Here is a 25,200-nt window from a genome sequence, read left to right on the forward strand (position 1 = left end):
TCTTCCAATAAAATTGAAAAGGACAGTGATTGAAAATGATGATGAGCAAAAGCTTGTGAAACAAAAACAGGACCCAAAAACAAAGTGTGTCCAAAACGGATTTTTAATTTGCCTCTAATTTAGCACAGCATTATTAACATCCTTTGTCAGTTACCATCCATGTGATTTACTCTACAATTCAGCATTTTGAATTGTTTTTATGAAACTAATTTTGCTTTATGGAATCATGAATGAGAACTGGGAAATCATTAGTGTGCGAAAGTGTCCTCTGTGCAATCCCAAAAATTACATTTATGACAACAAAAACTAATAGTCAATATATTTAATATTATTTTACTAAAAATTTAGAAACAGGAAATAGAAATGGCTGTCATATCATTCAACTAAATTATAAGCTACTCTGTAAAAGGAAGGTAGCACAAAAACAAAATAGAGAAAAATGATAAGCCCAAGTAAAGGTTTCAAAAGTGACTAAAAGCCCCGCACTGTGGCACTCGCTTATACTCCCAGTTACTTGGGAGGCTGAGGTGGGTAGTTCACTTGAGCCCAAGAGTTTGAGGTCAGCCTGGGCAACATAGTGAGACCTCGCCTCTAAAAATAAAAAATAAAAATAAAAAGTGACTAAAGCACAAGGATTCACTCATTCAACAAATATTTATTGAGCACCCTGTAAGTTTAAGGCATCATAGGAGAAAGTACACACATGAAAAGCTTGACAAACGAAAATTGTGAATGTAAGAGATAATATCAAAGAATAAGGAAGGGTCAAAATTTTTTAACTATACTGGATAAACTCAGGAGGATAAATACCCACGGCAAATTTTTTAAACTACTCAAAATGTGGTGAGAGTTTACAAGCCATTTAAGCCGGAATACAAACGATCACAATGAAAAGGCTTCTTGTAGGGGCAGGAAGGAGGGAGGAGGGGGAGAAAAAAAACTTTCTATATATACATGTCTGCTCATTTAACATTCCTTGAAGGAGGTATGACTAAATCTGAGATTAAATTGAAATAAATTTCCTTAACTAGAAAGAGTTATTAAGAATCTAAAGCAAGCTAGAAAACAATAATACAGAATCTTATCCTTTCAAGGCTAAAAGGAACTACCTTAGAGAACATCTAACCCAGAACTTTAATTCTGTCCATAAAGGAGGTCTGACAATTAATTTCCTCGGGGTGAAAATCTTATCATTTTTAGTTTTAATTCAGAAACTATACACAAGTGGTATATATTCTCTACAAAATTAGATATTCTATATCAGCCAAAATTGTAAAAAACCCATACACTAGAGCCATTCAACACTTTTGTATATATTAATTTTAGGTTTTCTAAGAAAGAGAATGACTGAGAGATAACGACAAAAAGGAACAAAGAGAGAGAAAAGAAGAAATAGAATATATACCCTACACAAGAAGGGCATCATATTAATCACACTATTTTGTAAATCCTTAATGGAATATTTTTCTATATCAGTAAGTGTATATAACTTAAAATGTATTATTGACTAGAGGAACTGCACTTTTGTATGTTGATACCTTTTAAATAGTAAACATCAGTAAACAGTAAACACTGTGCAAATGAACACACCAGTAGTGGTGGAAATAATAATTTAAAAGATATAAATCTGTTCTAAGTGTAATAATAATTTTATTTTGTCATTTTCTGACACCCACACACATGTGCACATATACAACCACCCTCAATTTTATTATTAATAGACAAGAAAATGTATTGATTATAAAAACTCTAAAGTTTCTCTGACCTCTAAAATTTTGATTCTGTACTTACGTTGTACACCTTTAACAGTTTTCCATGAGGCTTCTCCCATAATAACTATTTTTTTATTAAGTTTCAAGCTTACCCTTACTTGGTTCAAGAACAGTTTCATATATATGAATAGCACTATGGAAGGTTATTCACACAAACTTAGTTAATGCTTACCACAACCTGCCATGAAGATAACATGAAAATTAAGTAATTTGTTGAATATCCCCAGATGATAAGTAGAGGGAATGGAATGAAGGCTCCTAGTTACATTTTCTTAAAGATTCTATCCATTACATCACATCAAGTTTTTTTTTGTTTTTTGTTTTTGAGACTGAGTCTCATTCTGTCCCCCAGGCTGGAGCTCAATGGCACAATCTTGGCTCACTGCCACCTCTACCTCCCGGGTTCAAGCGATTCTCCCGCCTCAGTCTCCCGGGTAGCTGGGATTAGAGGCACCCACTACCACGCCCAGCTAATTTTTGTATTTTTAGTAGAGATGGGGTTTCACCATGTTGGCCAGGCTGGTCTCGAACTCCGGACCTCAGGTGATCCACCTGCCTCAGCCTCCCAAAGTGCTGGGATTACAGGCATGAGCCACCTCGCCTGGCCCAAGTTACATGTCTTAATATATTCACTGAGGCATTTGTTAAGCACCTATTATAACAACAACAGGATTAGTATACTAGGAAAATACTCATTTAAAAGGACTGAGGAAATAAATGTACACTGGGACTGGTAAAGCAGAGTTCTAATGTAGTTATAAATAATGAAACTATGTAGAAGAATAAATAATTAGTAAATAGATTAATAGAAAGCAAACCTAATTTTAAAATGATTGAAGGAAAAATAAATATGTCTATGTTTAGAACAACAGGAACTGGTTAACTACTAAATGTAAAATTTTATTTTTGTTTCTTTTTTTTTTTCAGGACACCTGTTACATGGCTATTAATGCAAAATATTCTGACTTTTTCTTCTTTTAATCAAGTTGTACTTTGGTTTGGCTTTCTGGATGGTTCATAACAATTAAGCATGTTTGAATACTAACTAGCATTATTTCCCATGATCTTAAAATTTTCATCAAACTTAATAAGAAATGAGGTATATTTTACAAACAAGTTTTAGCTCTCTTGGAAGAAAGGTGGTAAATTAATAACTGGAAATACTACTATCATTATATATAATTTATTAAAGGGGCAAAGAGGTTATTTCCTTAACTACTCTGAAAAGGAGGAAGACCGTTAGTAAGTTAATTTAGGACACAAGATAGTCATATTCCACATTCTTTGTTTTAAATGTAGACAGCTGAATGTTCACTCAAAAGATTTATTTCAGACCTTCTCTATGCAAAGCATTATACTAAGTGCTATAGGAATACAAACAAGGCTACTGACTAAGATGTTATCCCTAACCTCATGGAAAAGAAGATATAAGGTGTGGTTTTGTATTTACATAAATCAATTTAGCTCTCTTCGAGAACTATCTGTGGGTATCAGTATGCATTTTTAGGATTAAAACAGAAACAATGGGCCAGGCACGGTGGCTCACACCCGTAATCCTAGCACTTTGGGAGGCCAAGGCAGGTGGGTCACTTGAGGTCAGGAGTTCGAGGCCATCCTGACCAACATGGTGAAACCCCGTCTCTACTAAAAATACAAAAATTAGCTGGGCGTGGTCCACGCCTGTGGTCCCAGCTACTCAGAAGGCTGAGGCAGGAGAATCACATGAACCTGGGAAGCAGAGGCTGCAGTGAGCAGAGATCATGCCACTGTACTCCAGCTTAGGCAACACAATGAGATGCCATCTCAAAAAAAAAAAAAAAAAAAAAATGCTGCTCTGGGTCTCCTCACAGATTCACAAATTCTTTCCAACATGCTTTATTATTTCTTGATAAGATGGTCAAATGATACATACTTAAACATAAAAAAATTTAAAGCTATTCATTAAATGTACATAAAACAACATAATAATTCTTTGAATTTAGCAGTCGTATATTTGGGTCTACTTTTATTATATTGCCAACTGCTACGGTTTGAATGTCATATGTTGAAAACAATCCTTAATGCAACAGTGTTGAGAGGTTAGACCTTTAAAAGGTGATTAGGTCATAGGGCACTGGCCTCACAAATAGATTAATGTCATTATCATGGAAGTGGATTTATTTCTTTGATAATGGGTTTGTTATAAAAGCAAGTTTTGCCCCTTCTTGCTCTCTCTCACTTGGCCTTTGCACCTTTTGCCATGGGATGACTCAGCTGGAGTGTCCTCATCAGATGTGGCCCCTTAATCTTGGACTTCCCAGCCTCCAGAACCATGAGCCATATAAATTTATGTTCATTATAAATTACCCAGTCTCAGGCATTCTGCCATAACAGCACAAAACAAACTAAGACACCACCTTCTGCTTCTAGCCTCAACCTGATATATCAGAGCCAAGTATGAGGGTTAATCAAAATCTTCGCCTAAGATAGATAGATAGATAGACAGACAGACAAACAGCTTGAGATTATGAAAGCTAAGACAAAACAGTGATTATCTGGATGCTCTGCTGTGTACTAGAATTATCCAAGGTGCAGACTGCCAGACCCCTCTACTGGAGATTTTAATTCTACAGGTTTAGATGCACCCAAGAACATGTGTTTTTACATAAATATATTTGGAGAAACACTGACCTTCAGAATTACCATCAATACAGAATTAGAGTTCCTAACTTACCATCTACATGTGTCATTTTTTAAGATGCCAGAACTATTATCATTTCTTTCAATATTTCTGAAGTGCAACTATGTGCTGACCTCCATAGCACACATTTACAACTATATACACCCATGTTTCTGCCCACTTCCCACCAGATAGATGAATGGATAAAGACAGGTATAGACTGATAGATCTGCCCACTCATTTACCTAATATATATTAAAGAAAGCAGATATTTTGCCTGCATATCAGAAAATAATTCAAGTGTTTAAAGATTTTCACATCTGAGAAACCTGAAATTCTATCCTAAAAAATCAACAAACAAAAGCAAAAAGCTACAACTGAAGGAAACTTCCAGGAAAGTTCTCTAAAGATTTTAAGTTATTAACAACAGTCCTTAATTTACCTGCCATCCCGTTGAGCAGCACCACCTTCTGTTACTGTCTTGACGAATATTCCCAGCTTTTCAAGTCCAGCATCTGCTCCAACACCCATTCCAATAATACTTATACCAAGACCATCCTCATCTATTAAAAAGAAAAAAAGGGGGGAGGTGAAACAACTTAAGTTTTACACTAGTCTGCAATTAGCTGGTGAGACCTACTTGCTGTTTCTAATTTTATTTTTCCTTATGGATAGGACAATAACATGCTTGCTTTAGCAAAATTCTTTTCTAAGATACGCAGTAAGGGTATCTAATGAGATCCTCCAAAAGGCTCATGCATTTAGCATCATTTTACTACTACTGTTGGTAATTCACTGTGGTCTCAAGAAAAGGTAACAACTTGATTATTGAATAGTCACTCTGCCTTAAAACCTAGATTCTCTAAATAATGCAATGAATTATTTTAGGCGCAAGAGTACACATATTCAAACATATAATTTTAAATAAATCTGATCATAACATATCTGGAATTCCTCCTTCACTTATATGGTCTTTTCTTCTTTACTTGTTTATTCATGTTAATAAGATAGTACATGTGGCTGGGCATGGTGGCTCATGCTAGCAATCCCAGAACTTTGGGAGGCTGAGGCAGGTGGATGGCTTGAGGCCAGGAGTTCAAGACCAGCCTGGCAACATGGTGAAAGCCTGTCTCTACTAAAAATACAAAAAGTTAGCCGGGTGTTGGGGCAGGCACTTGTAGTCCCAGCTACTCGGGAGGTTGAGGCAGGAGAATCGTTTGACCCCAGGAGGCAGAGGTTGCAGTGAGCCAAGATTGTGCCATTGCACTCCACCCTGGGTGACAAAGCGAGACTCCATCTCAAAAACAACAACAACAAAAAAAGATAGTATATTTGAGTACTTTCCTCTGTGCTTCTATACCCAAGAATATATACTCATCAACAACTATAATATATAATATACTTAGACATATATGAATGTATATATATGTATATATAGCTTGTTTTTCCTTCTTATTTGCTTACACAAATGAGATTATACCTACTTCTCTTTACTGCTTACTTTTTAAAAACCAATGAAGCGCCTGGGCACAGTGGCTCACATCTGTAATCCATCACTTTGGGAGGCTGAGGTGGGAGAATCCCTTGAGCCCAGGAGTTCAAGACAAGCCTGGGCAACAGGGTGAAACCCTGTCTCTACTACAAATAGAAAAATTAGCTGGGCATGGTGGGGCACACCTGTAGTCCCAGCTGTTTGGGGGCTGATGTGGGAGGATCACCTAAGTCTGGGAGGCAGATGTTGCAGTGAGCTGAGATCATGCCACTGTGCTCCACCGTGGGCAACACAGCGAGACCCTGTCTAAAAAAAAGATATGTCATGGATATCAATGTCCTCAACGTCCATAGCTCTAAATTATTTCTAATGAATGAATAATATTTCATGGTGAGATGGTATCATAATGTATCCAACCATTCTGTATTCACATTTTTATTTCCATTTTCCTGGTCCTATGAACAACACTGTGTGACTTTTTTTTTAATTCACTTACAAATCACATGTTTATCCATATTTCCATTTGTCCTTTCTGTGAATATATAAAAGATACACTATTTTGCGTGCCACGTTTTAGTTAAAGTTCAAGGTTATTTTCTGATAGCCTCAAAGTCTTTGTAATCATGCTTTACTAGCAGCATAAAAATACTAACTAATCAACAGTGATGGATTATTAAAGAAATATTGGTCCATATACTCAACAGAATGACACTTTTTTAAAAGACTTTTCAGCAATAACCTTTACTTTCTTAAGCATTTTTTTCTGTTTTTCTTTCTTCTTCTTCTTTTTTTTTTTTGTTTGAGACAAGGTCTCACTCTGTTGATCAGGCTGGAGTGCAGTGGCGCCATCATGGCTCACTGCAGCCTCAACCTCCTGGGTTCTGGTGATCCTCCCACCTCAGCCTCCGAGGTGCTGGGACTATAGGCATGTGCCACCACATCTGGGTAATTTTGTGTGTGTGTGTGTTTTTTTTTTTTTTTTTTTTTTTTTGTACAGACAGGGTTTCACCATGTTGCCCAGGCTGGTCTCAACCTCCTGGGCTCAAGCAATCTCCTGCCTCACCCTCCCAAAGTGCTGGTATTATGGATATGAGTCACCAGTCCTGGCCAGGATTCTTGTAATTAGTATTCTTTGGATGAAGGTTTATCTCATACATTACTACTTATAACCAACTTATGCCTGAAGTATTTCCAAGTACACCTGACAATCTTATATCTTTATTCTACATATGTTTTAAAAGATGTCACTTGGCAAAAGTGTGATTTGTTTGCTCAGTTGTATGCTAGAGGAATCTTTACAGTGTTTCCCCTGGATGAGCTGCCTGATACACACCCCAGCTGAAGGCACTTCCACATTGATTCTAAGCATAGGTATCTCTTTAGTGTGAAAACTTTAATGTTGACTAACATAAATAATCTCTGAAGACTTTCCTCATTCATTACATTTATTAAGTTTATATACATGCGATTTCTCCTATTTATTCAAATTGTTTCTCTGGTATAAAGACTGATTTCATCAAGAGGATTTATCTTGTTAAAGATTTTCTACATTCATTATAGTTTTAAAATTTCGCCACAGAATGAGATTTTTTGTGTACATGAAGGTTAGATGTGTGCTGAAGTCTCTCCCACACTGGTTACATGCATAGGGTTTTCCTCTCTCCCACCATGAATTCTCTTGTGTGTATAAAGTTAGCAGATAGCTGAATTCTTATTGACATTCGTCACATTCATAGGGTTTCTCAAGAAAATGAATTTTTTTTCACACTGATGAAGGATGAATGATTGCTGAAAGCCTTCCCATAGTGTTTACATCCATGTAAGTTTTTCCCCTCAGTGTATTGCTCTTGTGTTGTTTAAGAGATGATCAATGTAGCCTCTTCCATGCAGAAAAATACCACAGAATTTCTCTCCTGTATGAAATCTCTGGTGTATATATGTATTAGTATTCTGGCTGAATTCTTGCTCACTTTCATTATACTCACAGGGTTTCTCTTCATTATAACTTATCACATGTCAAGCCAATGTAGAGCTGTGAGTCAAATTTTCCCATACTCATTACCGTACAAAAGGCTCCTCTCAAATGTGAAATCTCCATACTGTCACACCATTAAATAATTTCTTCCTGCAACTATCTTGAGTGAAAATTACCTCTTGGTTTCTAAATCCATTTTCTCTGCCTAGACTCAGGTCTTGGTAGAATTCTCTTTCTTCCTTCCATTGCTCCTCTCATTGCTTTTAACTGGAAAATTACTCAGATTTGCAGAGCTGAAAATCCAGTTGCAGAAAAAGCAATATTAACTCAAGCCATCCTCAATTCTAACGCAAATTACTTACAAGGACAACATGATGACTGAAGGGCAATACAAGAAAGAGCACAATCAACGCACAGAGACCAGAAGACTGATGTTCTCCAGCATCTTATTTACGTACAGCTTTCTCTAAGATGAGTGAAGTCTGGAACCTCATCCTTAAAGGCCACTTATTATTCCTGTGGCTGACCCATCGAGAACCCAGCTGCACCCTGTCTTCCTCTCCATACATTCCTAGGGACAGGCAAAGCACTAAGGCAAAACAGCCATAAAATGACGGCAAAGACAGAGGGACTATGTTATTATGGAAGACACTATTGTCATACTATGGAGCCCAAAGCTTATTTTCTAACTTCTGGTTTCCCATTTTGGTTAAGACTCTCCTGCCACAAGCCTAGATGATATATGCAGTCATTTAAATTTTCTTTACAACATCTTTAATATGTTATTATTTAACCCATGTAGAGTTATTTATTTTTACCTATGCTGTAATGAAGGTATCCAACTTTAGATTCTTCTAGATAGATTCTAAGTTATGCCAGAACAATTTATAAAGCACACAATTACTTCTAAGCTGAAATATCATGTGTGTCATATATTAAATTCTCACACATACTAACATCTTTTTCTGGATTTTCTATTTTGTTCCACTGATCAATTGCCATTTGAATACAATTTGTTCTGATTACAAAAGCTTTACATTATATTTAGATATTTGGAAAATTAAGTCATTCATATTCTTTTTCATACTTCAGTCTGTATTTCTCCAGACTTACATTTTACCAAAAAAATTTAATACTGTTTTTTGCAATTCTCCTCTCCCAACCCAACTTTGTTGGCAGTTCTATTTGGAGCCTTCTTCTCCAAGAATATGGTTTGTCTTTCAATTTGCTTTCAAATAGAAATGACTTTCAAAAAGATATTATTATTTTATCTAGATAAATTCCATGTTTTTCTTAGTAATAAATATTTTGCTGTTTTGGTGCTACTGTAAATAAAATATTTTTCCCATTTTCATTTCTAAATTCTTAATGTGATTACATAGAAAAAATTGATTTTTATACATATCTTGACTGTAACCTCTTCCTCCACAAATTATTTTACCAAATCTAATATTGAATCAATTTGGTTTTCTAGATAGATATGGATATGAATATATCAGCAAAAGATGATGCTTTTCATCTTTTATTTGCTGTTATTTATACTGGTCATTTCATTTAAAGGGCATTACGAATTTGATTTCTGGTTTTAATTAAAATATCTTTAGTGTTTACTCAATTTAGAATTAGAATTCTCTGTACGTATTGTAAATTTATAGTTTGCATAAATTTAGGCAGCTTCCATCATGTGTTAATTTACAGTCTTTCTTTAAAGTGGTAAATGTTACCAAATTGACATCTTTTCATACCAATTTGACATGAAATTTAAAAAAATTTAAGGGCTTTTCCTTTAAATCGTATGTGGATAAATCTTTGAATAATGAACCACTCTGTAACCTTGTATCTAAAACTCCATTTGACCCTAATGAGTCTTTCTTTTTTTTTTTTTTTTTTTGAGACAGAGTCTTGTTCTGTCGCCCAGGCTGGAGTGCAGTGGTGTGGTCTCGGCTCACTGCAACCTCCACCTCCCAGGTTCAAGCAATTCTCCTGCCTCAGCCTCCTGAGTAGCTGGGACTACAGGCACGTGCCACCACGCCGGGCTAATTTTTTTTATTTTTAGTAGAGATGAGGTTTCATGTGTTAGCCAGGATGGTCTCAGCCTCCTGATTTCGTGATCCGCCCATCTCAGCCTCCCAAAGTGCTGGGATTATAGACATGAGCCACCCCACCTGGCCTTTTCTCTTAAACTATTTCTATATTTGATATTTTATTTCATTTAGCATTTTAAAATATATATTCACAATTGTAGTTGTACTATAGCAATCTTTTTTGTAGCATATTAGTTTTGGGTATAAACTTATATGGTATTTCAATGAAATGAAGAGTTTTCCTTTATTATCTATGATCTAAAATAGTTTAACACTGGCTTTATGCATTCTTTAAAGGTACAATAGAATCATCTGGTTCTGATGACATTTTAATGTTTTATCTGTAGTTGTCATTCTAGTTTCTTCTATAGCAATTAGTCTATTTTACTAAAGTTGATTCTGGTAATTCAAATTTTGTTAGGACATAAATTATTTCTGGGCATTCACCTCATTTGACAAAGAAATGCAGTGACTGACTGATCTTTTATAGTAACACTATATATTTTTCTTCCATTCCTAATTTGCATAAATTTGCTTTCAATTTTCTCCACTCAGTATTATGATTGATATATTTTATAGATGTCTTCAATGAAAAGGATTTGTATTACCTTATTTTACTAGATTTTCTTTTCTATGTTATTAATAGTGTTTTTACATATACCACTCTTCCTTGCTAGTTTGTTTGATTTATTTGGTTTACTTTTGCTGATTTCTAAGACAGGTCCGTTTTTTGCTTTTCAAGTTTTTTATTTTAAAGAAAGAAATCAAGGATATAGCTTTTCCTCTGAGTAAAGGTTTTGCTGTGTGCTACAGACTTTTTTTTTTTTTTTTTGAGACGGACTTTTTAAGTTTAATCCTTTCCACGATGGTTTGGGATATGAGTTATAATTTTCTCTTCAATCAAACATCTACCTAGGAATGTATTACATAATTTCCAAATTCTCATATTAAAGGAACCTTTAACATTTTTCCAAAGGATAAAACTTTTTCTTTTAAAATACAGCTTGAAATAGAGTTCATTATATTAACCCACTCCTCGATTTTTGTTTTCTGTCCATAAATCTGTCCAGTTCTGAAAGAAATATATTGAAATCCCCAATAATTGTGTTTGATTTGGTTACCTTCTAGTTTAATTTTTAGTATGAAATATGGCAACATACAAATGAGTTTAAGAAAATATTTATCTACAAAACATTATGTTTAAAGAATAAAAATAAAACAAACATCCATGTACAAAGACACAGAATATTACCGACATCACAAAAGCCACTATATATCCCTCCCTGACACAGCAACTCTTTCCTCAGTGACCATTATACTAAACATTGTGTTAATCATTCCCTACTTTTTAATACTACTTTTTAAAAACTACTCATTTGTGTATCCCAAAACAATATGCTATTTAATTTTCTTGGTTTGAAATGTAAGTAAATGCAATTATATTACACTAAATGGTTTCTTCTGTGGTTTGCTATTTTTACTTTCCCTCGATATCATGTTAAGAATCATACATACTGCTGCATGAACTGTGGCACCTCCACTTTCACTGCTGAGTAATATTTTATTGCCTAGATATGCTACAATTTATAGACCCTTTCTACCATTGATGAATACTTGGATTGTTCTTGTTTTTTTGCTACTACTAAAATAAGTAATATGATGGCCCAGCTGTGTTTGTATGGCCAATGAACTAAGAATGGCTTTTACATTTTAAAATGTATGAAAAATGTAAGCATTACTCTTTAATTCACTTTAACTCCAAATGAAAGTGTCTTTTAACAGGAGTAATCCATCAGTCATGTTTGGTGTAATATGACTAGTATTCTTCATACTTTTTCATTTAAGCAATTGTATGTTTAATACTTCATAGTTTTCACCTCTTTTTTCCTTGCCCTTGCTGTTTTGAACAAGCTGCTCTTTGTTTCACTCCCTCTCTGCTAAATTGGACAGTGAATTACTCAGATAAAGTATGTAGGCAATGTGTTCTTTAAATCCTTAGATAGCAGCAGATGTCTTTCTTTCACCAGGATAGGTAAATGCTTTCTGGGATGGATATGGGATTCTTGGATCACCATCCTTTTTACCCTCAGTGGCATGTAAAATGATTTCTACATCTCCCTGCTTCTAGTGTTACAGTCTGATGCTAGTCTAATTATTTTGCCTTTGCAAGTATATTTGCTTGTTTGTTTGGTTGGGTATTTTTTGGCCTGGAATTTTTTAAGCTTTTTCACTTTATCTTTGAATATTAGGATTTTTTCCCAGGCTATGCCTAAGTGTGGGATCAGTTTGGGGTTATTTAGACCTCTCACTCGTAAATGGATAAGTTCTTCCTAATATAAGCCTCAGATCTTTTTTTTAAGGACAAGAAACTTTTCTTCTATGATTATTATTAGTCTGTCCTTCTCCATTGTCGTTTGTCTCTTCTGTTGCCTACAACTTATATATTGGGACTCTTTCATGATTTTTCTTGGATTTTTGCTCTGTCATTTGAGAATCCTTTTTGGAACATCTCTCAAACGTCATCTTCTAGATCGCCAGCTTAAGTCTCAACAATAACTATTCTTTTCAATTCTTCCGGTGAAATTTTTCATTTCAAAATCAAGTAATTTGTTCTTGTTGCTAAGTTGCTCAAGAATGTCTTTTTTTAAATCTGTATAAATTCAGCGGAGTACATGTGCAGGTGTGCTATATGGATATATTACATAGTGGTGAGTCTGGGCTTTTAGTGTAACCTTTACCTGAATAGTTCACATTGTGCGCAAGTGGTTATTTGTCAAGCCCCATCCCCCTCCCACCCTCGTAAACTTTTGTAGTCCCCAGTGTCTATTACTCTGCTCTGTATGTTGATGTGTACCCACTGTTTAGCTCTCACTTATAAGTGAGAACATGCAGCAAATAACTCTGTGTTTCTGAGTTATTTCATGTAGGGATAATGGCCTCCAGCTCCAACCATATTGCTGCAAAAGACATGATTTCATTCTTTCTTATAGCTGCACAGTAGTCCATAGTGTATACATGCCCCATTTTCTTTATCCAGTCATCTATTGATGAATACTTAGGTTGATTCCATGACTTTGCTATTTCCAAGACTATTTCCATTAAATAGTACTCTGTTAAACATACAAGCACAAGTCTCTTTTTGATATTATTTCTTTTCCTTTGGGGAGATATTCAGTAGTGGGAGTGCTTGGTCAAATGATAGTTCTATGTTCAATTATTGAGAAATCTCCACACTGTTTTCCAGAGATTGTACTGATTTACATTTCCCCCAACAGTATCTAATCATTTCCTTTTCTCTGCATCCTTGCCAACATCTGCTGTTTTTGACTTATTAATAATAGCTGTTCTGACTGGTGTAAGATGGTGTCTCATTGTGGTTTTGATTTCCATTTCTCTGATGATTAGTGATGTGGAGTGTTTTTTCATGTTTGTTGACTGCTTGTAAGTCTTCTTCTAAGAAATATCTGTCCGTGTCCTTTGCCCAATTATTAATGGGTTTCTTTCTTTTTGTTGTTGTTGTTGTTGAGTATTTGAGTTCCTCATAGATTCTGAATATTAGTCCTTTGTTAGAGGCATAACTTGCAAATGTCTTTTTTTAAGCCATGCTTGAGTATCCTTGGGTAGGTTTTTGTTTTTTTTTTTCTTGTTATTCAAGTCATCATCTGTTTGTTCTACTCTTTTTATTTTCAAAGCTCTCTCAGAGGTGTTATTTCTCTGTTCACTGAGTGACAGTTCAGTTCTTGGGTGCCGATCTTACATCTTACCTGGTAATCTCTGATCCCACGGGTCAGCAGTTACTACAGTAGGCAGGGTGTCATTCCTGGGAGAGAAATCAGAAGGAAGCCTTTCTGCTCCCTCTTCTCCCTGCTCTCTTTCAACCTTCTCCCCTCAGAGGGGGAGAGGATGTAGCCCTACTATTTAAATTTCCTTGGATTCTACCGCCTTTATTAAAAAATCTCCATAATTTTCCAATTATCCACCAAAACAAAAGAAAGCAACCATTTGCCCCAAGCTCTCATATACCAGCTCTTTCTGGGCTCTCAGCTGTAGCAGCCCTTTCCAGGAATACCAACAAAGCATTAGGCCTCACTTATACCTCCCTGATCCTAACCACCATCGCAGCCAGCTAAGATAGATGGGTTTCAGTTGGGAGTAAAAATTTCAATCCACCATCTACTCAGAATCCATATCAACTATTTTTGAAACTTAATAAATAAGATCCTCTGTTAGAATTAAAATTTTATCCAATCCTTAGAAAAAAGGCTACATTTTGGAAAAATAATTCGGTATTATTAACATAGCAACATAATGATATTAACACTGTAGCACTCACGAACCTTTCTCTAGCTCCACTGGGAAAAGTTCCAGCTTTTCTACACGTTTTTCAAGTTCATACTCAGCTGAAGCAGCCACAGGGTCAACTTCATCATTTCTCCTGTCATAGTCTTCATTGGAGTATGTGTTGAAAACCTGTAGTAAGAGGCCAACAAGATGATAATACAGAAAAAAAAAAAAAAAACTGCCAGGTATCCAAAACTATGTAAGTTTAAACATTCACGTGATGAATTTCTTCTAAACAACTGTTTTGTCTTTAAAATCAATTGAGATGTTAAGAAAAGGAAAATTGAGTCAGTATAAAAGTAACTTACTAATTTTTAAAATGTGTAAGCGATAGTACCACTTTTAATCATTTAAGAGACAAAGTAGCCGCAGAACACATTATGTGAATAGCAATATTTATCACCTTTTATAGAATCAGAATGAACCATATTAGCTGGAACGCTCTGCTGTTTCCCAATAAAACTAAGGTAAACCATCTTGAAGCTACCTAAGCAAATACCTACACTGAACCTGTTTCATGGTATGACCTATACTAGCCCTGAAGTAGCAGTGTGTCAGTATTATAATGCTGTCTCAATCATAAGATCACTGAACCTGACCTCCATTCTAACACTGTCCTGGGCTCTTGTTTGTCATCCCTCATTTTACTTGCATATACATTTAAATTGAATGCTCACTGAAACTTTCTATGAAATTATTATGAAAATATTGCTAAAGGGCTGTACAGCAAACAGGATATTGAAGCTGTTTATTTCTTACCTACATCATTTAAAAGACAACTAAATGTGGCCTTCAGATATAGCCATAAGAAACTTGATTGTCCTTATTTCTGCTGAAATGTTTATCTTAAAAGGAACTGAAGTAGTTGTCCAATCCCTCTCTTAATACAGGAAAAAATATATGAAAGAAATAAATGTATAATTCATCAAGTCCAATTAATATACATAACAAACACTGGCATTTTCAATAAAATTCAGTAATTATTATGCATCTAAACTGTGCCTAAAGAAACTGTACTCCCCCAAAAATCGTAAAATCTAGGATTAGATTTTAAAATAATATTTATAAAAAGATGCAGTAGAAACAGAAGGCAGAAAAGAAGGCCAAAGACTAAAGAAATTATGTCTATTTCCTACAAAGCTGGCCCTGCTGTTCTATGGACACTTTACATTTGTATTATTGGAAAACAAGTAATTCCTATATTCTATATATGGTAACCTATAAACCAAAAATACATATGCATATATAGAAGCAGATATAATGTAGCTCCTAATGGTATATGCTTCTTAAATAGTATCATTTGTAGGATTTGTACCTGAGTGGGTACTGTTTTCTTCTTGACTTTCAACATGTTTTCATAGCCTCATGCCACTTGGATCCCTATTTGGTCTCTACCATGTTTCTTCACCATAGTAAACCTTACTGCATCAAAATGCACATTTCCATAGCATAGGGTTAGTGCTTTTATTTATCTTTTCATAATATTTCATAAATATTAGCATGTTTCCCATGCTAATATTTTTCTTTTTCTTTTCTTCTTCTTTTTTTTTCATTGAGATAGGGTCTTGCTCTGCACTCCAAGCTGGAGTGCAGTAGTAGGCTCACTGTAGCTTCCGCTTTCTGAGCTCAAGTAATTCTCCCACTGTAGCCTCCTGAGTAGCTTGGATTACAGGCACATGCCATCACACTCAGCTAATTAAAAAAAATTTTTTTTTTAGAGGCGAGGTCTCACTATATTGCCCACGCTGGTCTTGAATTCCCAGGCTCAAGCAATCCTCCCATCTTGGCCTCCCAAAGTGCTGGGATTACCAGCTTAAGCTACTATGCCTGGCCTAATATTCTTCTTAAATTGTCATACTTACAACTTTCTCTTAGACAGCTCTTTTGATCTTTCACTTCCTCTTATATTTTTAGTAATCACTTATTCACATTTATTCATTCAACAATATTTTACAGTTCTAAACTCATGTTTGACATTGTGCTAGGCACTGGAGAAGGAATAGTTTCTAGTAGCTTACAGTTTAGGAAGGACACAGAAATCAAAATAAGCACCTACAAAATAATGTGGTAACTGATATAAAAGCAGCATATACCAACTATTTTGTTTTTATTTTCCTGAGAAGGTAATGAAGTTGTGAAGGCAAAGATATTTGACCTGAGTCTTGAAGAATAAACAGAAATTCACATATTTGAGTGCAGAAGAGAAGGAATATATATTTCAAATATAAGACCCTAGACCAAAATATATATACACACACATACACATATCTATAGTTTTTTGGAAAACATTGATAGTTGAGTGTACTGCAATGGAAAATGCCTATAGGAGCAAGCTTTACACACAAAATAACAGTTAGCTGGGCCTGGGTCTCATGCGTCCTGGAAATCACTGGCAGATATGACTGGAAATTACTCATTAATATTTACCACTTCTCTACTTCTGCTAATAGGTCCCGGTTTATGACCGCAAAACAATGGTTTAAATAGTATTCATTCTGGAACATCACTCAATTTCACTAGTACTAGTAAGTAAATAAATATGTATGTGTGTGTCTATATATAAAGTAAGTATGAAAGAACTGTTTCAAATAAATAACTCCTTCCCTACATTTTTTTTTCAGGATCCCAAACACTCTGATACCAGAATGTTCTTCCCTATTCAGGCTAGTTTATAAAGTTCATTTGAGAGTATTCTGAAACTAAATAAAACAAACCTAAAACAGTAAGACTGCATATTGGAAAATGATACTGTGTATAATTTTTGAGACATCTAGCAATCAGATGACTATGCCACCATTTCATTCTTTAATCTCAGCATTTTGGGAGGCCGAGGTGGGCAGATCATGAGGTCAGGAGATCCAGACTGTCCTCGCTAACACGGTGAAACCCCATCTCTACTAAAAATACAAAAAAATTAGCCGGGCGTGGTGGCAGGCACCTGTAGTCCCAGCTACTAGGGAGGCTGAAGCAGGAGAATGGCATGAACCCAGGAGGCGGAGATTGCAATGAGCTCTCGTGCCACTGCACTCCAGCCTGGGTGAGAGAGCGAGACTCAGTCTCAAAAAAAAAAAAAAAAAAGAAAAAAAGAAACGAAAAAGAAAAGAAAAGAAAAAGAAAATAATGTAATACACTCTTCATCTTCACCTTACTTATAGGCTTGTAAATTAAGTAGGCATGCAGAAAACACTGCAAATTACTGAAAAAGAAAAGCCAGAAGTCGTTATTTGCAGATTAAACAACTGATTACTTGGAAAATCCAAGAGCTTTAACAGAAAAAGTATTAGAACTAATAGGAGTTCAGTAAAGCGATGTAACTTTTAAAACTCAATACCTATATACAAAAACAACTTAGAAAATACAACAAAATGATCAAAACAATAAAACACTTAGTAATTACCAACCATAAATGTACAAGCATTTTTCTCTCTATAAAACTAAGTGATGAGTACAAAAAGCCCTGAAGAAAGTGCAATGCCATATTATTTCCCTGGATTAAAATCCTTAATATTATAAAGACATCCACATTTCTAAATAACTGTAAATATCAGTTTACCCTAAGTTAATTTATGAATTCAGGACAATAAAAAATAAAATCCTACCTACATTTTTCGTGAAAACTAACAAGCAGTTTGAAAAAGAATAAGGGTAGAATCAGGCCCTAGTGGATATCAAAACACATAATAAAACTTCGCTTATTAAGGCAATATAGTTTGAGCTCTGGGATAGATTCATTTTTATATTCTATTATGTTCCACTCCTTTTCTATTCAAATTAGAGTGGTCTACTTAATAAATTATGAAAAGAATTAGATACCTATCTGAAAAACATTCCTATTTATATCACAAAGAAAAATACAATTCAGAACAAAAATATATACATATATAAAAAGTGCCAAAAGAAAATTTGGGACAATGTTTAGCTAACAGGTTAGAAAGAAATTTACAGATCCTAGAAGTTCTAAAGGAAATAAATAATTTGATTAAAAATAAAGCCCAAAAACCTCTAGGCAATAAAATATACCATAATGAAGTTAGAAGAAAAGTCACAGATTAGGAGAAAGTATGACCAAATATTAAGATGAAACATGAATATTCCTAATATATAAAGGGCTTTATCAACTCAAACAATTGCATGTATAAGTAGGTAAAGGAAATTGAGAATTGAACAAAGAAGAAATACTAATGTCCAATAAATGATATAAAGATGTTCAGCTTTATTAAAAATTAAGCAAATGCAAATTATAACAAGGAGATACTATGCATTCATCCATAAGAATAGATTTTTTTAAAAGGACACAGTGGCTCATGCCTGTAATCCCAGCATTTTGTGAGATCTAGGAGGGCAGATCACTTGAGGTCAGGGGCTTGAAACCAGTCTGGCCAACATGGCGAAACCCCATCTCTACTAAAAATACAACAATTAACTGGGCGTGGTGGCGTGCACCTCGGGAGGCTGTGGCAGAACTGCTTGAACCTGGGAGGCAGAGGTTGCAGTGAGCTAAAATCATACCATTGCACTCAAGCCTGGGTGACATCATAAGCCTCAAAAAAAAAAAAAAAAAAGACTACAACATCCAGTGTTTGTGAGGATATAGAAAAAAAGGATACTTTTGAAGAGGAAAGCATAACTAGAAAGTAGTTATCAATATTTTAAATGTAAATGTCTTTTACATAATCATGTCACATTTAAGTGTTTACAGAAATACTTGCAAATGTGTACAAAGATGTATTTCGAAAGAAGTTCATTACAGCACTATCTGTAATAGCCCAAAGCAGGAAATTGCCTAATTGTCCACCAGTAGAGAAAATGGCTTGCTAAATTATGATATATACAAATATGTAATTCAATGCAGTGACTGAAGAGATGTATATCTCTCTACTGACATGGAAGACCCCGAGATACACACATCGTTAAGCTGAAGAGCATGCTGCAGATAAAGAGAAAGATATTCCCAATTCATACGATCCCCAATTGGTATGGTTCCAATTTTAACCTAATTTAAAGCCCCCTAAATTCCCTAGCTATGTAGCACTTGCCAAGTTGTAAAACCATGGTAAGGCGCAGTCTCCTTATTTACAAAATGGTTTTTATAATAATGCCTATCCCCATAAGAGTATTATGAAAATAAAATGAAATAGTCCATGTAATTATGCTTGGTTCAATGAGGGGAGAGGAAAAGCTTTCTCAGGGTAATATGAGGGATAATATTTCCCCTGATACCTACTACCCATATCATACTCTCTTTTTTTAAATTAAATTTAAAAACATTTTTAATAGAGATTGGGGTCTCACCATATTGCACAGGCTGGTCTTGATCTCTTGGCCTCAAACGATCCTTCCACCTTGGTCTCCCAAAGTACTGGGATTATAGGCATGAGCCCAGCCTCATACTCTCTTTCATAAACATGTTTTGAATATATCACCCACTAGGATGTTTAATACCCTTTAAGCAAAAATCTGCGTAACTGACTTAGTATTAGAACATAGATGAGGCTGCCAAAATCCCCACCTATGTCCAGAGCAATGCACTGTCATTACACAATGGCTCATGGCCTGCCAGGCTTTCTGTGTTTTCTCTGACCAGGAAGCCCTTTCATCTACATGATCTTGATTCTTTCCATTTTCTTACAATAGTTCTATTATTTTTATTTTATTAACCTTAATTGCTCTACAAAAATATGGAAAATTAATCAAATAATAATCAGAGCATGACTCCTCCTGGTATTCCAGCAACACAAAAAACTCTAAAAGCCAACAGCATTCTGGGCCCTAATGTTCAACACCAACAAGATATATGTATTTTTGTAGTTCAAGCTACCTTCACATTGTTCCTGTTTTATTTCACTGAGAAAAGTAAACAAAAGATGTTTAAATTTAAGACTTCTTGTTTCAGAGCCAATAAGCGATATTCTGGTTTCTCGATCAAAGGAAACAAAACAAGACCTCATCCACTGCTTCACAGCAGAGACAGGCTTTCAGGGGTAACAAGTTTACAAATACGGTTAGCAAGGACATTTCTGAACGAACAACCGAAGGCTATGAAAAGCAAATAAAGTAAAAATTAGCTTATTTTAAGATTTCAACTAGAATCATTATCTTATATACATTTTCAGTAGTTTGAACCACAACACTTTTTCAAAACAGCAGCAATACATTTTCAACAATAAGAAAAAAACTTATTTCCTTCACTTCTTTATGACACATTTTCTTTAATCAATGCAGGTCTAAATAAATTCAGCATATTCTATAAATACTGACTGGAAGGAATCTCCCACAATGCTTCCACAAGGTCTCAGTTCAGGCTATGGTCCAGGTTCTGTAAAATCTTCCTGACACATCAAAGATGAAAAATGTTCCAGGTCCTAGCACGCTGAGTTTCAGATGATGGCTTGGCAAAGCGTGCTCCTGGAGATAAGCCAAACATTCACATGCTTCCACAGACAGGCTACACTCATCACAAGCTTCCTTGGCAGAACCCTGACTCACCTTCACATGATTTCAGTGGCTCTGCAAAATAAGCTCTAAATTGAAACTAACAATAAGCCTGGACAAGATAGCCACATATTAACATTCCAAAAACCAACCTGGCAAGGCTCACAAAGGAGGATTCTAATAGCTTTAGAGCAATGTATAATCTCAACTTTCCTTTTCTTCCCCCAAATTAAGGTTAGTTCACTGATCGACAATAGGTAGAATTATCTAGTGTATTGATTGTCCAGTGTGTGCCCGGGAGTATGTTAGGTGCTTGCTGCAAAATGAAGTAAGCCAAACTGGAGTTTATAATCATCAGACAATTTAGGGTAAACACTGGTAGTCCCCAAAGATGTAAACAGCTGAGGGCTTTAGTCTACTCCTCTGCAATCTTATAACATAAGGAGTATGTTACAATGAAAAGAAATTTCAAACTAAATTCTGCTCATGTAAAAACATTGCTTAACTGGAAGGTGCAAAAAACAGACTCATAGGCCTATCTCATAAAACTCTAAAATCCCAGATTTCTGTCCTTAAAGTCATTTTGAAAAGTAGCCTGTGTGAAAGGTTTACTTAAAGCAGTTGCAACTACAGTCTACAGTAGGATACATTTAACCTTCTAAGTGGATCACTCACCAGAATCCTACATACCACAAAACAGGATCAAATGGAGTACTAGTTAGGTTATTACTCCAAAAGCTGTTAATCTGCAAGCCTCGCCTGACCCAAAGTCTAGTTACATAAAATATTTCTAAGGCTAACCCCTGTATCTTCAACATCATTTATTTCACCAATTATTTGTAGCATACTTAACGTTAATACATTGTCTTGTGTAGATTTAAAGTACCAGTATCTGGGTGTAGGCTTCTAATCAGCATCCTTCAAATAATAACTTACTAATCCTAGTGTGTGGATTCATGATTGAAATACCTAGAAAGTTAACTAAAGGGTCCTAAAGCAAAGTTACTCCCATAAATATTATGTTATATATGCCAAAGTACTTTAAATTATAGACAATATAGCACTTTACACAAATTATCTCTTTACCAACCAATCTAGGGAGTAAGGCAGAAAAGGGTAAAGAGAGTTCCCACGGTTTTTCATATTTTTACACGAGAAGTTCAGAGGACAATACACATGCTATATATAAGACAAAGTCTATTAGGACAAAAAGTACATTTCACTAATTGTAAGCCTAGTGTTTTAATGGATTGCTAAAGAACAAGAAGTTGGGCTGGGCTCGGGGGCTCACGCCTGTAATCCCAGCACTTTGGGAGGCTGAGGCGGGCGGATCACCAGGTCAGGAGATCTAAACCAACCTGGCTAACACGGTGAAACCCCGTCTCTACTAAAAATACAAAAAAATTAGCCGGGCGTGATGGCAGGCGCCTGTAGTCCCAGCTACTCAGGAGGCTGAGGCGGGAGAATGGCATGAACCCGGGAGGCGGAGCTTGCAGTGAGCCAAGATCGCACCGCTGCACTCCAGACTCCAGCCTGGGCAACAGAGCGAGACTGTCTCAAAAAAAAAATGAAGTGAAAAAAAAACAAACATACTCTATATAATGGGAGGTAGAGAGCATGCTAGTTCAAATGGCAACACAAGGAAGCCTACCTTTGTCAAGGTTTTCCAGAAAAACAGAATTAATATCTTTATATGTGTTTTTTTATACATACTATATATATTTATATTAAAATTGATTTTAAGGAATTGTCTCATATGACAGTAGGGACTAGCAAATCCAAAATCTGCAGGGTAGGCCTGCAGGCCAGAGACCCAGGAAAGAACTAATGTTGCAGTTCAAGTCCAAAGACGGTCTGCTGGCAGAATTCCCTCTTCTCTGATGGAAGTCAGTCTTCTTCTATGAAGGTCTTCAATGAATTTGACGAGGCCAATCCACATTAAGGAAGGTAATCTGCTTTAGCCCACTGCTTTAAATGTTCATCTCATCTAAAAGATACTTCATAGACTCTAGAATAATGTTTACCCACATATCTGGGTACTGTGGCCTACCAACGTTGACCCATAAAATGAGTCATCACAAAGTCTTTCAAACAGGATATTCTCTGGCTGCAAAACTGAACTTTTTGGTATTTGACAAGGATAGTCAGGAATATGACTTCCTTACAAGTAAGTTATATAAGACCACAGATTTACAACACCTACAAGTTACAGGGACACTTCTGACAAGTTAAAGTATTTCATAAGGATAATATCATTATTTCCATACTTAAACTACTAGCTTAGAAAAGAAAAAGCCAACCTAGCTAGGACTGCAGTAAGAAAGAATATTGAGGGGAAACTGCATGGGGCCCACATGTAAGGCAGCGGTCAATGAGAACTTGTGCTGCCACACTCTGCGGGCTTGGCCAACTCACTGGGCCTTTCTGAGCTCAGGCTTTTATGTGCAAGAAGGTAGGATCGATTATGATACTGAGGCTGCTGGATTCTAGGGTCAATCGCGACTCTGAAACCTAATCAAAATTCTTATCACTATGTGTCGCTCTGATGACAAGTCTTCAACTATTCATACCTGCATTTGATGGTAAGTTAACTAAAAGCATGAACTCTAAGTTGTGGCTTATTTATAGCAAGTTATCTGTTCCACATTTTTTAATATTGCCACATAAATACACAATCCTATAGAGCATTTGAGGAATGGATAATCTGGGACCCATATTTCTATCTAGAAGATATTATTATGTTTTTTAGATAGTTAAGCTTTTAGTTAATTTTACCACTCTGCTAGTTTCATTCTCATATCTAAATCATCTAATAGGCATTATAAATGCCAAACCAAAACACTTAGTTTACTGCCCTCCACTAAATATAGGTCAGCAAGGCAGCTGAAACCCCTCTACCCAGGTAAAAGATAATATCCATAAGCTACTTTTGCAAGGAGAGGTTTCTGAGGGATACCCCATTTGGGAGCATTAACAGGCCGGATGCTCTCCTTAACAACCAAAAATCCACATAATGACTCAAACTCTGAATTCAGCAGTTAATGTACAAAAAGGAGGAAAAGGAAATGTAAAGATTAATACATGTAAAAATCATAAAAGTAAGTTTTTTCTTGCAAAACTATGGGAAAAAAAGAGAAAGTAAAGGTCAATTTATATTTGTTCATATAAATAGTAAGCTCACTTCTGTAATCCATGTGAGCTAGCCCAAAGAAAGGTAAACTAGTCTATCTATGAAGATGTTAGTGCTGCTAAGCAGTATTTCCAGTTCTCCTTCTGGGTACAAAGGGTATTTTCTTTCTTTACCCTTTGTTGCCTTGGGGTGGGGCTATGTAAATAATTCTCGCCAATGGGTTCTGGGCAGTGGTGGTGTGTGTCACTTCTTGACTGAGCCATTTTACTGCGGAGGCAAGACCTTTCAGTGTTTTTTTCTTCTTATATTTCTGGAATCTGGAAAGTATGTATGATGGAAATGGACAAGTTTAAGTACCTTAGTGACTATACTGAATACAAGGAGCTTCCCTTTGACCTAACATGGACATGTAACATTAGTGAGAAGTAAACATCTGTTAGAAGATATTAGGATCATTTAGTAATGCAATATAAACTAGCCTATGTTAACCAGGCTACCATCTAAAAGAATCACTTGCTCACTATTACTATGGATTGCAAAGATCCTATCTTGGTTTAAAAACACAAGATTTGGGGCCAAGAGATTAATATAACTAAGAACCTTTCACCTCATTTTAAGTGAAAACATTAATGACAATAAATCAGACAAAGAACCTGGGGATGTGTCAAAAGCATTAATCTCAAGTCAAGGCCCTATTGTCTGTTCTTCTGCTCTAAGCCCAGTTCCAAAAGCCTAGGGGCCTCAGGAAGGGGACTGAATACCACCTTCCATCCAAGGTGGTCATAGATCTTCTTCCCAGCTTTTCCTCACACAAGGCTGTGGGAACCTAGGCATGGCTGCTTATAGTGGCATCCATCATATCCTCCATATTACCTACCTCTCATGTGTTTCTTCCCTTATGCAATACAAAGAGGGATAGTTTTCAGAATCAGTTCTTATCTAAGGACAAAAGAAGGCATGAGCAAAATAGTCTTCAGAAGTATGTGGTAAAGATACTGGAAAACACAACTTACGCTGCTTACTAAGTCCTCTCAATTCATATCTCCATAGTATTCTTCTTATATTATTTGGAGTAAATTGTTGTATCCCCAACATATTCATATTCAAACATATACAAAAGTCCATGATAAAATCAAGTATGTATTTTTGTATTATCAATAGCACCAACCACCTCAAATACAGAGGATGCAAACTCTCTAAATTTTTAAACTATTTATTATTATTTTTAATAGAGACAGGGTCTTGCTATGTTGCCCAGGCTGGTCTCAAACTCCTGGGGTCAAACAATCCTCCCACCTCGGCCTCCCAAAGTGCT

General features: G+C 35.7%; 1 protein-coding gene across 14 annotated transcripts in view; it reads right to left on the reverse strand.

Moving 5' to 3' along the window:
• PPP1R9A (protein phosphatase 1 regulatory subunit 9A) overlaps window positions 1–25,200 on the reverse strand; it is a 383,463-nt gene that overhangs the window by 163,195 nt on the left and 195,068 nt on the right. For all 14 annotated transcript variants that reach the window (XM_055347427.1, XM_055347430.1, XM_055347426.1 and 11 more), the window contains exons 3-4: window positions 14,320–14,452; window positions 4,874–4,994 (exon numbers count right to left, since the gene is read on the reverse strand). In XM_055347427.1, the coding sequence (XP_055203402.1) occupies window positions 4,874–4,994; window positions 14,320–14,452 (254 nt within the window). The remainder of the gene's footprint in view (window positions 1–4,873; window positions 4,995–14,319; window positions 14,453–25,200) is intronic.

The sequence above is a fragment of the Gorilla gorilla genome, chromosome 6 (genome assembly GCF_029281585.2).
Source record: "Gorilla gorilla gorilla isolate KB3781 chromosome 6, NHGRI_mGorGor1-v2.1_pri, whole genome shotgun sequence".
NCBI classification, from domain to species: Eukaryota; Metazoa; Chordata; class Mammalia; order Primates; family Hominidae; genus Gorilla; species Gorilla gorilla.